Source organism: Mirounga angustirostris, unplaced genomic scaffold, assembly GCF_029215605.1.
Source record: "Mirounga angustirostris isolate CCGP_5_RB_7025 unplaced genomic scaffold, mMirAng1.0.hap1 SCAF_5, whole genome shotgun sequence".
Classification (NCBI taxonomy): domain Eukaryota; kingdom Metazoa; phylum Chordata; class Mammalia; order Carnivora; family Phocidae; genus Mirounga; species Mirounga angustirostris.
Genome location: NW_026991713.1, coordinates 78,793,287 through 78,811,591, shown reverse-complemented (window position 1 = coordinate 78,811,591; position 18,305 = coordinate 78,793,287). Strand labels below are relative to the sequence as shown.

The 18,305-nt window shown below is 38.1% G+C and overlaps 1 protein-coding gene and 1 long non-coding RNA gene across 10 annotated transcripts in view; one reads left to right on the top strand and one right to left on the bottom strand.

Annotated features, from left to right (window-relative positions):
• The window catches only part of BMAL2 (basic helix-loop-helix ARNT like 2), a 107,642-nt gene that overhangs the window by 54,969 nt on the left and 34,368 nt on the right, over positions 1 to 18,305 (top strand). For 7 of the 9 annotated variants that reach the window (XM_045873718.3, XM_045873715.3, XM_045873717.3 and 4 more), the window contains 4 exons: positions 5,056 to 5,135; positions 6,548 to 6,640; positions 8,785 to 8,902; positions 9,732 to 9,875. In XM_045873718.3, coding sequence (XP_045729674.1) covers positions 5,056 to 5,135; positions 6,548 to 6,640; positions 8,785 to 8,902; positions 9,732 to 9,875 — 435 coding nt within the window. The remainder of the gene's footprint in view (positions 1 to 5,055; positions 5,136 to 6,547; positions 6,641 to 8,784; positions 8,903 to 9,731; positions 9,876 to 18,305) is intronic. The other 2 variants (XM_045873719.3, XM_045873716.3) reach the window with 1 other exon arrangement.
• LOC135364449 (uncharacterized) lies at positions 3,027 to 9,831 on the bottom strand. The gene is made up of 3 exons (XR_010411568.1): positions 9,702 to 9,831; positions 5,400 to 5,602; positions 3,027 to 3,156 (listed from the first exon to the last, which is right to left on the bottom strand). It is a non-coding gene; the product is annotated as an uncharacterized LOC135364449 (long non-coding RNA).

The window sequence follows — 18,305 nt, the reverse complement described above, 5'->3', positions numbered from 1 at the left end:
ATGCATCTGGCTAAAGTTTTAACAATTTTGTTTATGTCTCTATTTAATTTATTTCCACTCTGATCTTTGTTCCTTTTCTAGCTCCTTTAGGTATAAAGTTAGATTGAGATTTTTCTTCTTTCTTAAGGTGGGTCTGTATCACTATAAACTTCCCTCTCAGAATTGCCTTTGCTGCATCCAAGAGATTTTGAGCCATTGTCTCTATTTTCTTTCATCTTCATGTATTTTTTCCTTCCCTCTATGACTTCTTTGCTGACCCACTGGTTATTTAGTAGCATGGTTTTTTTGGCCTCCACATGTTTGTGTTTTTCCAGTTTTTGTTTGTTTGTGTGTTTGTTTTGTAATTGATTTTGTTTCACTGTTGTAGTCAGAAAAGATGTTTGATTTCAGTCATCTTTTTTTAATTTCAGTCTTCTTAAATTTATTGAGACTTGTTTTGTGGCCTAACATGTGATCTATTCTGGAGAATGTTTCATGTGCACTTGAATGTATATTCTCTTGTTTTTGGATGGGATGTTTTGTGTGTGTATATCTGTTAATCCCGTCTGCTGTAGTTTGTCAGTCAAAGCCACTGTTTCCTTATTTTCTTTTGGGTGATCTATCCATTGATATAAGTAGGGTGTTAAAGTCCCCTACTATTATATTACTCTTCATTTCTCCCTTTATGTCTGTTAATGCTTGCCTTATATATTTAGGTGCTCCTATGTTGGATGCATATTTACAATTGTGATAACCTCTTTTGAATCAATCCCTTTATTATTATGTAATGGCTTTCTCTTCTCTTGTTACAGTGTTTTAAAGTCTATTTTGTTGATATAAGTGTTGCTACCCCATCTTTTGTTTTGCTTTCATTTGCATGGAATATCTTTTTCCATTCCTTCATATTCAGCCTGTGTCTTTAGCTCTGAAGTGAGTTCTTTGGACGCAGCATGTAGTTGGGTCTTATTTTGTTATCCATTGCATCACCCTATGTTTTTTGATTAAAGGTAAATAAATGTAATGCTCCAGAGTAATTACTGATAGGTACATACTGAAATTTTAAAAATTGTTTTCTGTTTGTTTTTGTAGTTCTTCTCCATTCCTTTCTTCTTTTGGTCCCTTCCGTTGTGATTTGAGGACTTTCTTTAGTGTATGCTTGAATTTCTTTCTCTTTATTTTTCGTGTATGTATTATAGGTTTTTGGTTGTAGTAACCATGAGTTTCACATAACATCCTAAGTATATAGCAGACTGTACCCAAGTTGATGGTCCCTTAACCTTGAACACATTCTAAAAGCACTACATTTGTACTCCTCCTCTCCACATTTTATACATAGGCTGTCACATTTTATATCTTTTTATTTTGTATATCCCTTAACTAATTTTTGTAGATATTATTTTACTACTTTTGTCTTTTAACTGTCATACTAGCTTTATAAGTGGTTGATCTACCACCTTTACTCTATGTTTGTTTTTACATTTGAAATATTTTTCTTGCATAATATTCTTCTAGTCTTGGCCTTTTCTTTTCTGCTTAAGAAGTCCCCTTAACAAGAAAGAGATAATTTAAATCACCTTCCTTAGATTTCTACATGCGGTAGAACAGTGGCTCCTTGTACTCCAACCTGCGGACTATGTGCAGATCTGGAGAGTAGGCAGTGGGGAAAGAAAGTACAGCCTTGATCCCTTCAATGCCAAGCAGAACAGCGTAAGTGTGGGAACACTGCTTGGCAGGCTTCCTTTTGGGAGTGTGACAGGAGGTCTTATTTTCCTAACAATCCATTGTGAAACAGGATTCTCTTTTACCCACAACTGGATCTTGCATAAGTTGTATGCAATATTTCCCTTAAATCTTTAAGCAGTGAACATTTGCAGGCCCCACTGAGGTCATTTGATTGCAACCCTAAAATTACCCAACAATTTTCACATTTGCAATGCCCAGAGGGAGGAGGACCTAAGGGAAAAGTCATGAATCCATCAAGTAATTCAACAAACATGCACTGAGCATCAAGTAGGTTCCTGTCTGTGCTGGGAACTTGAAAAGGAAGGAACAAGATCTCTGCGCTCTTGGGATTCACAGTAGGCGAGGGAGACAGACCCAGGTAGAGACCATTAAAATCCAGGGTGCTAAATGCTACAGTGGAAGTAAGAGTGGGAGGAGCAGCAAGAGAAGCTCAGTAGGGAGGACGTACTGTCTAAATCCAGAGCAGATTCCTTGCACCAGAGCACAGGTTTTTGCCATTGGCCCTTCTGAGGTGGTCAAGGACTCATCACCCATCCTGAGCATACCCTTAAGTCAGTGCTGCCCACAAGTGAGAGGACTTAAGGCAACTGGGTCTGCCTGCATTCCAGTGCCCTTACAGGAGTAGACCACCCAACTTGTTCCGCAAAACCTGGACCCCAAATCATCAGAGGGCTGCATGTGGATCATGTTATTTTGGTCCCTACATAATTATTTTAAAGACAAATGGGTCATGAAATGAGTTTTTGTACTGTAAACTTTAAATAGTGCTTTTGAAATTATCTGGGTGGAGGACAAGTGTTACCCACCCCCCACCCATTATAAAGTACAGTTAATTCCTGGAAAAATGATCATGGGCTGTGGCTTGGCACAACAATGTCACATTTCCATAAAAGTGTCTGAAAATTTTTTTAAAAAGATTGATTGATTTGACACAGAGGGAGAGCGCATGCATGGGCACAAGCAGGGGGAGTGGGAGCGGGAGAAGTGGGCTCCCTGCTGAGCAGGGAACCCAAAGCAGGGCTCCATCCCAGGACGCTGGGATCATGACCTGAGCGGAAGGCAGACGCTTAACCGACTAAGCCACCCAGGCGCCCCTAGAAATGCTTGTTCTTCATTTCTGTACTCACCTGCCACAGTTTGCTGATGACATTGGTCTGCAGACAGCACTTGGAGTAGCCCTTCTTCTCAGCATGTGCCTTCAGAGAAACTGTGGGCATTCTATATGTGTAGTCATATTACTGGGGCTCAGTGGGGTGCAGTGGTCCATGCATGTAGCTCCCTGAGGCAAACCTCCTGGGTTCAAAGCGTGGCTCCCTGACTTAATAGCGGTGTGACTTATTCAAGTCACTTCACATTCTGATCAACTTCCATAGCCGTAAAATAGGGATAATGCATTTACTGAGTAGGGTCGTTGTTGAGAGTAAAGAGTAACACCTATAAAGGGCAAGCACAGAGTTTACTCAGGGTGGGGGTGGGGGGGAGCAGGAGGAATAGTTACTGTGATTTTGATCATTTTAACCTAATGAACGCTGTAATAAAGGTAAGTGATCATGTTTCCTTGTTTGTTATCTCTCAGGGCGCCTGGGTGGTTCAGCTGGTTAAGCGTCTGCCTTCTGCTCAGGTCATGATCTCAGGGTCCTGGAATCGAGCCCCTGCATCGCATGGGGGTCCCTGCTCTGCGGGGATCCTGCTTCTCCCTCTCCCTGTGCTCCAACCCCCACTTGTGCTCTCTCTCTCTCAAATAAAATCTTAAAAATTTTGTTACCCCTCATTGGCCCATGCACAGAATATCACAGCATGCGTTTTATTAACACACCTCAGCCTGGCTTCGGCTCGGCCCTTACGCCCACCCCCCATTTCTCCTTAGCACGTCCTCGCTCACTGCCCAGGCTCGCCCATTCTGGCTGATGGACATGGACAGGGTTTCCCCAGCATACTTCTGCCAACCTTCGGGCCAGACAAGCAGATAACACTGCCTTGCTCAAATTGATTTATGGCTCTACCCTGGTCTGGAACTCGGTCTGTATCTTTCTGCTCTTTCTCAACTCCCTCCCACCAGGTTGCTATGTAGTCATTTATAATAACAAGAAATCATTTGAGGGAATTCTTGGAGACCTACCTAAGGTAGATTCTGACAGGGATTTTCATTTGCTTATGCCAGGCTCATAAGGGTGCTACCGGTCTGAAAAAAAACGATCAAGTCAGACCATTAGGTATTTTTTATTTTCTGGGTTTTTTTTCTCTTCCAGCACTTAGGTATTTTGTGAGTTTGAGCTGCAAATACATCCAAGGGCCACTGTGTGGTTAAAATGTCCCAGGGTGGGGAAAACAACAACAAAAACCTCTCAGGGTATTAACCCATCTTTCTCTTGCAAAAGCAACTTTTCTTGCTGTCCTCAGGAAGAGGGGCTTGGGGTTAGGAGAGTTGAGAAGGATAAGAGAGGGAAAATTGATTTACCTGTGAATTACCCTTGCCTGGAGGTTATCTGGGGACAAGGCACCTTGGCTTGGTGGTCTGTCCCTTGCGCCCCCTTGTGGCCACGAACGGCTTTCTCCTGTTGAGGTGGGCGGATGCCTTTAAGGCAAATGTGATTCGGCGCTTCCCTTATTTCTCTCATTGAAAGGTTTACCTAGGTCGTTACCTGCTGGTTCCTCATTTTGTCGGCTGTTCAGTTAGAGACTTTTATTTTAATACAATAAACTCTGTGCTAAGGGCTTAAAATGAACTATTTCACTTATATTTTATACATTTTTATATATTATCAGAAATCTCCATATGATTTTTAAAGAGCCATATGGGAAAATTGTATGAATCCATAGAAGTGATTTAAAGTTCCACAATCTTCCTCTTTAGGGTAATTCACATAATCAGTTCTTTTGTTTAGTTTTTTGTTTTTTAAGTAGGCTCCATGCCCAGCACGGAGCCCAACACAGGGCTTGAACTCACGACCCTGAGATCAAGACCTGAGCTGAGATCAGGAGTTGGACACTTAACCAACTGAGCCACCCTGGTGCCCCGGAGCAGTTTTAAGAAGCGGAATTATCAATTCTAGCTAGATTCTTGAATACTGTTGCATGTTGTTATAGTATTAAAAAGAATCTAGTTCTTTTTTGAAATCCAGCTCCTACTGTCTACACATTTAAGTATAAGGGAATAAGATCCAAGAACTTAGCAAGTATAAAAGCAGGACATCTTAATCTAGTAATAATGAAAGAATGATTACGATAAAGTTGTAGAATGTGCTGAAAGTACCGTCTTCAATGCAACAGCAACAGTGTGCAGTTCCCTACATTTCCAACTCTATTTTCCGTAACTTTTGGACTTATTTTTAGGTATGACAAATTCTTATGCAGGAGATAATTATAGACCTTCATTTATTCAGGATAATGAGCTCAGACATTTAATCCTTAAGGTAAGTCAAGAGTTATATTTGTCTAAGCTGTGTTTGTCCTTTCGGTTTTACTTGGATGGGAGGCAGCTTTTCTTCAGTTTGCTTCCGGCTGCCAACATTCAGGGTTCCCTCGTACACCACAGCTCCCTTCCTACAAAAATAAGTTGCCTAAGTAACCGTGTCTTAGTTTGGGCTGATGAAAGTAGAGACAGAGGATAGGCACTTTCCAAAGTATGGAGCAAAGCTCGTCTTTAATCCTAAACTTACACTGCCTGCTGTACTCACCTCCTATGCCATGGGGTCTGTTCCCCTCCGTCACCACCTCCTTCAAAGCCATCTACCTTGTATCCTTTTCTCTTCTGGATCCTGTTCTCCGCACATTAGCCAGTTACTGCTTACTGAGCTATTAGTCGATGCTTTGGCATTTCTGTTCTCATCATTTCATATGCATGGGTTTTCAGATTCACTCGTCTAGAGGTTTATTTGACCTGGAAAATATGACCATGTCATTGGCTTATCCTGCCCCCAGGAGGTGATAAAATGTCTTGATCTTGTGCTATGACTCCTGGGCTTTAAACTGCAGCATGTTTAAACAGAAAGATTCTTCATACGTATACTTGTCTATTTTTCTTTTAAATTTTTTAAAAAGCTCTTTTATCTGAACAGCTGAATTTAAATATAATATTTCTGATAGGAATGTAAGGATTTTTTTTTTTAAGATGAAGATATTTAAAGTTAGCAAAATGTACAGTATGCTTTGGAAGCTTTCTCACTAATCTTTAAGTGTGTTTTTTCAGTCCTAACATAACATGGGTTCTGCCCTTCTAGAATATGTCTGCCTAACTCACCTCATGTTTGTTTCCAGTTAGTAGAAATTAATCAAGGGAATGTCCAGTGGGGTGCTAGACTCATCCTGTGTCCATATATATCCATTTCCCTAGAAGTTGCTTCACAAGGAATATACTGGGCAGATTTCAATGGGAGTAACTGATGTTAGAATTTTTTAAGTTTCATTTTAAATGAGCGACACCTTATTATTTAAAAAGTATATTGTAGAATGTCTTCTCTTTTCCTTGTGCCCGCTCTACACATTCCCTTCATCTAAGCACATCCCCGGACAGTTGTTAATGCTGTGTTTTGATATCTTTATAGTTTCTATATGCAGTATAGAATTTGGGATGGGTCGTTTTTGTATTAGAAAATATCTCAATCAAATATTCCGTAGCCAAACTTTCCATGTCAAAAACTAGTTTAGACTGGGGTTCAATTTGATGTTCTTCATCAATCCTTTTATAGCTTAAGAAAATGTCCTGATTTTACTAGCTCTCTGACCACTTTGTTTTATTGCTATAGGAATTTTCACAGTATCTGAATGTGTGTAAGAAAAACAGAAGATATTTAAAAATATTCACTTTTATATTTTTAAATCCTAGACTGCAGAAGGCTTCCTATTTGTGGTTGGATGTGAGAGAGGAAGAATTCTCTTCGTTTCTAAATCAGTCTCCAAAATACTTAATTATGATCAGGTATCCAAAACTGAAGACATTTTCCACACAATGTTTAATTTTTTTTGAACGAACACATATTTCCGAGTTCTCTTCCTGAACCCTATCCTCCCCCTGGGCTGTGGGTGCTTAGGTTCTGCTAGGTTAGAACTCCCAGAGAGATGGAAATATATGGAAACACTATGGGTTTTTCTTTCTTTCTTTTTTTTTTTTTAAGATTTTATTTATTTGACAGAGACACAGCGAGAGAGGGAACACAAGTAGGGGGAGTGGGAGAGGGAGAAGCAGGCTTCCCGCTGAGCAGGGAGCCGGATGTGGGGCTCGATCCCAGGACCTTGGGATCATGACCTGAGCCAAAGGCAGACGCTTAATGACTAAGTCACCCAAGCACCCCATGGATTTTTATTTCTGATAAGGGTGTTCACTTCCTGACCTCCAGCAAGCTATTTAATTTTCCTGAGCTGCAACTTTCTCTTATGTAAAAAGGGGAAATGATGATTACACCTATCCCTTACGATGTAGAGACAAAATAACTGTCACATTTGAGACTGTCAGAACAATGTTAGCTGTCCTTCTGTTTCCTCCAAAAGACAGCATTATTATTTATTATTAGGTTATATGCATTGCATAACAGCTTTTGATCTAAGCTCTGGCAACAAACTCTAAAATTCATCTTTTATTTAACTACTTTTATAATCCTTTACTTCCTCATTCCTGAGCACCATTTAATTTGAACTAGTTACTCAAAAGCTCTAGCACTAACACTAATCCAATAGAGTGAATAAACTAGCACCTGTGGTCACTTTTAAAATATACATCAGATAGACCACAGCTTTACTCTTAAATAACTCCCAATAATTTCACCTATATTCTCCCCAAACATGAAAATTTGGGAGATATAAGATTCACAGATAATGAGTTAAATAGCAGAAGAAGAGGTATTATGAGCCTACATACAGAAGGAGTAAGAACCAAATGAATCATGCAGCTGGTTGTAGCTGCATCAGGGACACAAAGGCAGGTCAAGACTTGATTATTCTATTTCCTAACAGGAAACAGAAAACATCACACACACACAAAGATAACTTACAATTCAGAATAACATTTAAGTTCCAAATTAGTGACATGGAATCTCATCCCACTGGGCACTGACCTAGCATTTCAGACCATTCAAGAGATATACTGACTACTCAGGAGGACTTTGGAATCCCCATGATGTAGGGTATGGTCCTTAGCTTTTCAGATTCAGAAACCTGATTTGCTTTGAAGCATAGAGTTCACACAGTAGATTGATTTATAAAATGCTATTATTTAAAATATGAGATATCTAACTTCCAAGCTATCTTGGCTACTTGGCCGTTTGTCCAGCTGGTCCATGTGTTCTGTCTAATATGTCTACTTAGGTAATAAAGGATTTCACAAGGTGGGGTGATCACTGGGGTCAGGGAAGGCTTCATATACAAAATAGAATGTCTGCTTAGGCGTTAAGATGAGCAGAGAAGGGGAGGAAGACATTTCAAGTTGAGGGAGTTGGGCATTGGTGGTTCAGTGGTAGAATTCTCGCCTGCCAAGTTGAGGGAGTTGGGGAGTAAAAGCCAATTGGTTAGAATGGCGAGGGAACTATGAGTTTGTAGAGAAGGGGTAATGAATTCTAGGTGATGAGACCATATAAGCAAAGACATAGACGTGGGAATGCTGTACATACTGGGAGAAGTGGAATGGGAAGTGGGAGGTGTTCTAGGTTGAATAGTACAGTGATTTTTTTTTTTTTTTTAAATCTGAGTCACACCATAAAATCACAGATACTTTGTGGCTTCCATATTGCATGCAGTCTCTTTACTTTTACCAAGGTTAAGAAAAATTTAAAGTAAATCATAATATGACTTAGAAGCAACAAATGAATTGGGGGATGTTAACAAGAGTTCACCGAATATTAGTGATTAGGTATTTGTGATTTGTCTGTTTCCATATACGGTTTTGTGTGCATGTATTTCTATCTACAAGTATCACCCTGCTTTTAACACTAAGTTAATGTCACATGGAGTGGTAGATGTATCTTTGAGCCTAAGAAAAAGCAGTTTTAACAGTATTTACCATATGGTTGTGTGAAGAAATGTAGAAAAATTATGGTACTGATTTTAAATGAACATCTACCTTATAAATAGGCTAGCTTGACTGGACAAAGCTTATTTGACTTCTTACATCCAAAAGATGTTGCCAAAGTAAAGGAGCAACTTTCTTCTTCTGATATTTCACCGAGAGAGAAGCTGATCAATGCCAAAAGTAAGTGCTCATTTCAGCATGCCCATACTTTTATGTAAATATAATTATTACTTAAAAGCACAGCTATACAATATTTTGAAAAATTAGCTAATTACGGTTTTATCATGAGGAAATTTAATGAACTTTACAATCATTAACCTGAGAGTTCAAAAAACAATATAACTAAATAGAGAATTCTTATACTCATATACACATACAAAACAAATATATTCATATGAAGATGCTTTGTTCAGGGGGGAGTATGTGATTGCTTCATATTCACTGTTTTTCATATGTTAATAAAGTCTTTACAAGAAAGTATCATTTGGGATTTAAAAAATTGCTGGGGTTTCCATTATTCAGCTATATGCTGAGACGGTTCTCTTTCTTATATGAGTTAGATCTACTCAATATGAAAGACCTTGTATAATTGTGCTTTGGAAGTGTAAATATCCTTTATCTTCTCTGCAAATGCTTAGTACCAATTATTTATAATATAATGATGCTTTATGCCATTGATTACTACTATAAGTTAAAAATTTTTTTAAATGAAAAAAACCTCAAATTTCATTTCACTTGGATTACCTTTGTTTCCATCCCTAGGGAAAAAATGAAGATAAATTGCAAGTGTTTATAAATTATAAAAATATGATTGCTTGGCAAATGCTCTTTTTGGTGTATTTCACTTTATGGTTTACCATATAATGATGTCATTGCTTTAAATAACCATTTTTCTTTTTCAATTTATAAAAAGAAGTAATAATTTTGAAATGTGTCTCCTGACATTTCTTACCATCTATATGAAAATATTCTTTTCTACCTGTTCTCTTGCCTCCTCCTGCTATGAAAGCTGGTTTGCAAGTTCACAGGAATTTCCACAGTGGAAGGACTCATGTGTATTCTGGCTCAAGGCGATCCTTTTTCTGTCGGATGAAGAGTTGTAAAATCTCTGTCAAAGAAGAGCGTGAATGCTTATCCACCTCAAAGAAGAAAGGTATCATCATTTTAAAATACCAAGTGATTTAAGGCACGGATATAAAATTAATGTCCTAGAAGCTTTCCATACAGAAATAATAAAGTGTGTGGTCAAGGCAAATAGTTGAGACCAAAAGCACCCAAGGAAACAAGATTGTTTTTTAACCAGAATTATTTAGATTGACTCATCATAGCTTTCAAATTTATCAGGTAATTGCAGGCCCTTTACTGCCCAAGATTTTAATGGTGGTGTTGAAATTGCAGTTTGGGGGCATTCAAATGGGAAGAAATTGGGATTTCATAACAAAAGTTATATTTCATTGTTTTATAATATGAAAGTTAAGTCTTTTATAAAAAAACTGCAAGAGCCTGATTTGATTAATTTTGGTGAAAGTTTCTTAAGACATTCCAGGTGTAGTTTCAATGCTTTTGGTTCTTTGGTAAATATTTCTAGTTCTGTTTTCTTTTATAGATTTGTCTTATTTACATTTTTAATTAACACTCATCTATTTTACTTGACTGAGAAATTCTGGGGACTGAAAAATGTCTCACACTTTTTTTTGCCTAAGAACATATTAACCTATTAGATACAGGATTTCCTATGCAAATTTTAATGTGAGATTTGCTTTCCCATCCTTGAAAAGGATATTTATACTGAGCTGCAAGATTCAATTTATTTACAAGTTTTGGTCAAATCTTTTTTGGTGACCACTTAAGATGATAATCACTCAGTACTTATTAAGCATGTACCTGTGCCAAATCAGATACTGTACTAAGTGTTTTATTCCCCATGATAACACCATGCTTACCACTGAATTAAATTGGTAAAACTCACACTCAAACCTAAACCCCCTACTCTTACGTTACACTATAAAGAAACAAACAGAGTGAACCAGCAGTTGTAAGAGAGGATCTATTTGTAAACCGTCAGTTGCTGCCCTCGTGCCCTTGGCTCTGAGTGGGCAAGGGTTGTCTAAAGTCACTTGTAAGGCCTCCTGGGTGGAAGTCATAGTTGACCTGGTGATGAAGAGGCTGTGGAATGCAGCTGACTGGGATCAAATTTTGGTCCTGTCACTTCCTAGCTCTGTGATTGTGAACAAGTTTCTGAATCCCTCTAAGCCTCAGTTTCCTTATCTGTAAAACAAGATTATCCACAGCCTTGTGTGGCTTTGTGGGGTAGGTAAATGTATCAATTCCAGAGCCAAACTGTTCAGGTTTGAATCCTAACTTGTGAGTAACTGTATGACTCAAGATAAATTACTAAATCCTTTTGATCTCACTCTTTTCAGTGGTAGAAAGAAAATAATAGAATCTCCCTCCTAGGGTGGTTATTAGGATTAAAGGAGTTAATATATGTGATGTGCTTACCCTGGTTTCTAGCATAGTAACACTAGGTAAATGTTAGGAGTTGTTATGAATATTATTAGAAATAATGCACCTAAACTCTTAGGATAGTGCAAGTAGATGGTATTGTCATTACCTCAGGGTGCCTGTTTCCTCTGCCTTCCTTCCCAAGTCAGTCATGTTAATCTCATATTAATCTTATATTTGACATGGCTAATAATATGGAACTAGTCTCCAAGGGCAGGAATATTCCTTCTGTGTGGATGGTATAAGGGTCATACTCCATGTAGACCCTGGACTGTAGTACAGGATTTAACTAGATTTAAGTAGAGGTAAATCAATACCATACTGAGTAGATCCAACCATAAGTGAATCACCTAATCTATACAGCAGTCCATGAGAGAGAAAAACATGGCAGCCAATGCAACTATCTTAATGTGGCTGAAATCTCTATGGTGTTTTATACAAGTTATAAGTTGAGTAAAGTCTTAAATTATCAGGTTTTGTAAGTGTTTTAAAGATTACCAAATTAGGGAGTAATAGTTCTGGTCCAAGATGTTGACATAGGAAGACCCTGAACTCACCTCCTTCACAGATACCAAACCTACACCTATTTATAGAGCAGTTTCTCCTGAAAAAGATCTGAGTGCTGACCGAACAGCTTCCACACAGTAAAAGACCACATACAGAATGGCACAGTAATAAAGGGAAACCCTAACACTGAGAACTGTAGTGGGGAGGGATAGTACTAAGGGACTGTGAGCAGATCTGTCTGCACTGGGGCACACAAAAAAGCCACAGTCTAAAAAGGCAACTAGAATATACAGGAACCAGCCCTACCACACTGCCAAAGGGCTGGGAGCTACTGGAACTCTCTCCAGGTCAAAGGGGCTGGTGAGGACCACAGTTTACATTCCCCCTCCACCTTGACCATATGAATGAGAGCAAGGTCTGGGTGCCCGAGCTAGCCTTCTCTGTCAGTGAGCCCCAGAGCCCTAACTCACACCAGCCCTAAGGTAGCCCCACAATAGTGCCCAACAGGACATCCCTGTTCAGCACTCATTACAGCTCCACTGCCTTGCCAAGGTGACACAGTGCAAAGCATGCTGGAACACTCGAGGCCTACATCACTTCAGCTCCAGCCAACCCACCAGGGTGCCCCTTGTGCAGAGTACCCTCAGAACACCTGGCCCATACCCATCTCTGCTCCATTTGCCCTGCCAGGGCACCTCTGTGCACAGCACCCAGGGACTACCCCAGCCCATGCCTACACTTCAGTTTCAGCTATTCTACCAGGGTGCTGTGTAGAGAAACTCAGGACCCACTAGCCTGCACCCACTTCAGCTGTCCTGCTAGGGCACTCTCTGTACAGATGGTCCTAAGACCACCTCAACTCATGTCCACTTCAGCTCCAGGCATCCTTCTAGGGCAGTTCCAGAATGGAGCGCCCTAGGGCCCCCACTGATATCAGCTACAGTTCCAACCAGTCAAAGTCACCAGATACAGAGTCTACACAGGGAAAAACCATACACAAGATGATTCCTTCAAGTTTGGGAGAAATAGCTCTTCTGCCTAATTCATAGAAACAACACAGAAAGTCAGGGAAACAGAGGAGTATGCTGCAAATGAAAGAACAAGACAAAACCTGAGAAAAAGAACTAAGCAATATGCCTGATAAAGAGTTTAATGATCATAAAGATGTTCACAGACTGGAGAGAAGGGTGGAAGAACTCAGAACTTCAACAAAAAGATAGAAAATATAAAAGACAACTAATCAGAGTTGAAGAATATAATAAATAAAATGAAAAATATATTAGGGGGAATCAATAGATTAATGGATACAGAAGAATGGATCAGTAATCTGGAAGATAGGGTAATGGAAAGCACCCAAGCTGAACAGCAAGAAGAAAAAGGAATTTTAAAAAGTGAGGATAGGTAAGGGATCTCTTCAACAACATCAAGCAAACAAACATTCACATTATAGGAGTCCCAGAAGGAGAAGAGAGAAAGGAGCAGAACACTTATTTGAGGAAATAAGAGCTGAACAAGTCTCTATCTCAGGGAAGGAAACAGATCTGTGACTCAGGAGGCACAGAGAGCCTCAAAGAAGATGAACCCAAGAAGTTCTACACCAAGACACATCACAATTAAAAAGTCAAAGATTAAAGAAAGCTAAAGAGAGAATTTTAAAAGCAGCAAGAGAGAAGCAATAAGTACCATACAAGGGAAACCCCATAAGGCTATCAGCTGATTTTTCAGCAGAAACTTTGCAGGCCAGAAGGAGTGGCATGATATATTCAAAGTGCTGAAAGGAAAAAACCTACAACCAAGAATACTCTACCTGGCAAGATTATCATTAAGAATTAAAAAAGAGATAAAGAGTTCCCAGGCAAACAAAAGTTAAAGGAGTTCATCACTAAGCTGGCATTACAAGAAAAATTAAAGGGACTTCTTGAAGTGGAAAAGAAAAGACCATACTTAGAAGTAAGAAAATTTGAATAACAGGATATAAAATATGACAACATATAAATTAAACATGGGGGAGGGGAGCAAAAAATTTTTCAGAATGTGTTTAAACTTAAGTGACCATCAACTTAATATAGACTGCTCTATACTTAGGATGTTATATATGAACCTCATGGTGACCACAAACCAAACACCTATAAGAGGTACACAAAAAATAAACAGAAAGCCAAGCATAACACTAAAGAAAGTCAACAATTATAAGGGAAGAGACCAAGAGAAGAAGAAAGGAACAGAAAAGAACTACAACAACAACCAGAAAACAATAAACAAAATGGCAATGAATACATAACTATCAATAATTACTTTAAAAATAAAGGGTCTAAATGTTCCAATTGAGAACACAGGGTGATTCAATGGATTAAAAAAAACAACACCCATCTTACGTGTTCCCTACAAAAGGCTCACTTCAGGCCTAAGGACCCATACAGACTGAAAGTGAAAGCTTGAAAAAAGATATTCTATGCAAATGGAAGCAAAAAAAAAAAAAAAGCTGGGATAGCAATACTTATATCAAACAAAATAGACTTTTTTTTTTTTTAAGATTTTATTTATTTGTCAGAGAGAGACAGAGCACAAGCAGGGATCGTGACCTGAGCCAAAGGCAGACGCTTAACCAACTGAGCCACCCAGGCATCCCAAACAAAATAGACTTTAACAAAGTGTTAAAGTACATAACAAGTGACAAAAGGGGCGATGCATAGTGATAAAAGGATTAATCCAACAAGAGGAGAGAATAATTGTAAATATTCATGCATCCAACATAGGAGTACCAAAATACATAAAACAAATATTAACAGACATAAAGGGAGAAATGGAGGGTAATACAATAATAGTAGGGACTTTAATACCCCACTTACATCAATGGATGGATCATCCATGTAGAAAATCAATAAGGAAACAGTGTCTTTGAATGACACATTAGACTAGATAAACTTAACAGATACATACAGAACATTTCATCCAAAAACAGAGTACAGATTCTTTTCAAGTGCACATGGAATATCCTCCAGGATAGATCACAAAACAAGTCTCAATAAATTTAAGAGCATAAAAATTACACACACATCTTTTCCAACCACAACAGTATGAAACTGGAAATTAATCACAAGAAAAAATTCTTAAAAACAAACACATGGAAGCTAAACAACATGCTACTAAACAATCAATGGGTCAATGAAGAAATCAGGAAGGAAATGTAAAAATACATGGAGACAGGGGTTCCTGGGTGGCTCAGTCAGTTAAGCATCTGACTCTTGATTTAGCTCAGGTCATGATCTCAGGCTGGTAAGATTGAGCCCCACCTAGGGCTCTGCACTCAGCAGGGAGTCTGCTTGAGATTCTTTCCCTCTGCCCCTCCCCCCGCTCACTCTCTCTCAAGATAAATAAATAAATCTTTTAAAAAAATACATGGAGACAAATGAAAATAGAATCACAATGGTACAAAATTTCAGGGACACAGTGAAAGCAGTTCTGAGGGAAGTTTATAGCAATGCAAGCCTACCTGAAAAAAAAAAAAAGAAAAATCTTAATCTCACCTTACACCTAAAAGAATGAGAAAAAGAACAAAGCCCAAGGTGAGTAGAGGAAGGAAATTATTTCTGCTCTGCTTTTCATTAAATAAAGACTAAAAAATGCAGAAAAGATAAAACCAAGAGCTAGTTCTTTGAGAAGATAAACAAAATTCATAAGCCTTAAGCCAAACTCATCAAAAAGAGAACCCAAATAAAATCAGAAATGAGAGAGAAGTAATTGCCAACACCACAGAAATACAAAGGGTTATAAGAGACTACTATGAAAAACAATATGCCAACAAATTGGATAACCTAGAAGAAATGGATAAATTTCTAGAAACATACAATCTTCCAAAAGTGAATCAGGAAGAAATAGAAAATCTTAACAGAATAGTTACTGGTAATAAAATAGAATTGGTAATTTAAAGATTTCCAACAAATACAAGTCCAGGATGGATTCACAGGTGAATTCTACCAAATATTTAAAGAGTTAATAACTATTCCCCACAAACTATTCCAAAAAATAGAAGAGAAAGGAACACTTCCTAGTTTATTTGATAAGGCTAGCATTACTCCCATACCAAATCAAGACAAAGACACTACAAAAAAAGAAAACTTCAGGCTATATCTCTGATGAACATAGATGCAAAGTCCTCAGTAAAATACTAACAAACCACATTCAATAATACATTAAAAAGATCATTCTGCATGATCAAGTGGCACTTATTTCAGGGATGGTTCAATATTTGCAAATCAATGAACTTGATACATCACATTAATGAAGATCAAAATCATGATCATCTCAATAGATACAGAAAAAGCATTTGACAAAATTCAACATCCATTCATGGGAAAAAACTCTCAACAAAGTAGGTTTAAAGGTTACATACCTCAACATAAGGGCCATATGTGACAAACCCAGAGCTGACATCATACTTAATGCTGAAAACTCGAGAGCTTTTTCTCCAAGATCAGGAGCAAGGATATTCTACTCTTGTCACTTTTATTCAATATTGTACTGGGAGTCTTAACCACAGCTATCAGATAAGAAAAACAAAAGGTATGTGAATTGGCCAGGAGGAAGTAAAATGGTCACTTTTGCAGATGACATGATACTAGACATAGAAAACTCTCCCAAAAGACTACTAGAATTGGGGTGCCTGGGTGGCTCAGTTGGTTAAGCGACTGCCTTCGGCTCAGGTCATGATCCTGGAGTCCCGGGATCGAGTCCCGCATCAGGCTCCCTGCTCAGCAGGGAGTCTGCTTCTCCCTCTGACCTTCCTCCTTCTCATGCTCTCTGTCTCTCATTCTCTCTCTCTCAAATAAATAAATAAAATCTTTAAAAAAAAAAAGACTACTAGAATTGATAAATGAATTTAGTAAAGTTGCAGGATACAAAATTTATATACAGAAATTTGTAGTGTTTCTATACACTAATAACAAAGTAGAAGAGAGTAGAATTAAGCAAACCATTCCATTTATAATTGCACACAAAAGATTAAAATACCTAGGAATAAACTTAACCAAGGAGGGGGCACCTGGGTGGCTTAGTTGGTTAAGTGACAGCCTTCAGCTCAGGTCATGCTCCTGGAGTCCTGGGATCGAGTCCCACATCAGGCTCCCTGCTCAGTGGGGAGTCTGCTTCTCCCTCTGACCCTCCCCCTTCTCATGTGTTCTCTCTCTCTCTCTCTCTCTCTCATTCTCTGTCAAATAAATAAAATCTTAAAAAAAACACAAAACTTAACCAAGGAGATGAAAGACCTCTACCTCAAAAACCACAAAACATTGATAAAGGAATTTGAAGGTGACACAAACAAATGGAAAGACATACCATGCTCATAGATTAGAAGAACTGATATTGTTAAAATGTCCATACTCCCTAAAGCAATCTATAGATTCAGTGCAATCCCTATGAAAATACCAACAGCATTTCCACAGAACTAGAACTAACAATCCTAAAATCTGTATAGAACCATAAAAGACCCGAATAGCCAAAACAATCAAGAAAGAACAAAGCTGGAGGTATCACAATATCAAATTTCATGATATACTACAAAGCTATAGTAGTCAAAACAGTATGATCCTGGCACAAAAATAGAAAGAGAGAAGCCAGAAATAAACCCACCCTTATATAGTCAATTAACCTACAACAAAGGAGGCAAGAATATACAACAGGAAAAAGACAATCTGTTGAATAAATGGTGCTGAGAAAACTGGACTGTTACATGCAGAAGAATGAAACTGGACCACTTTCTCACACCACACATAAAAATAGAATGGATGAAAGACCTAAATGTGAGACCTGAAATCCTAAAAATCCTAGAAGAAAACATAGGCAGTAATCCTTTGAGCATCAGCCTTAACAACAGTTTGGTCTAGATATGTCTCCTCAGGTAAGGGAAACAAAAGCAAAAATAAACTATTTTTATTTTGACTACATCAAAATAAAAAGTTTTTGTACAGTGAAGGAAATCATCAACAAAATGAAAAGACAGCCTACTAAACAAGAGAAGATACTTGCACATGATATATCCAATAAGGGGTTAATATCAAAATATATAAATAACTTACATAATGCAACATCAAAGAAATAACCCAATTTAAAAATGGGCAAAGGACCTGAATAGACCTTTTTCCAAAGACTTAACATGGCCTAGGAATATTAAAAGATGTTCAACATCACTAATCATCAGGGAAATGCAAATCAAAGACACAATGAAGTATCACCTTACACCTGTTAGAATGGCTAGAGTCAAAAAAACAACTGTTGGTGAGGATTTAGAGAAAAAGGACTGTGCACTTTTGGTGGGAATGTAAATTGCTGCAACTACTTGGGAGATAGTATGGAGTTTTCTTGAAAAATTAAAAATAGAAATACCATATCAACCAATAATTCCACTTCTGGATAATTACCCCCCCAAAATGAAAACACTAATTTGAAAAAATATATGACCTCTATGTTCATTGCAGAATATATGACCTCTATGTTCATCTCAGCATTATTTACAATAGCCAAGATATAGAAGCAACTCAAGTGTCCATCAGTAGATGAATGGATAAAGAAGTGG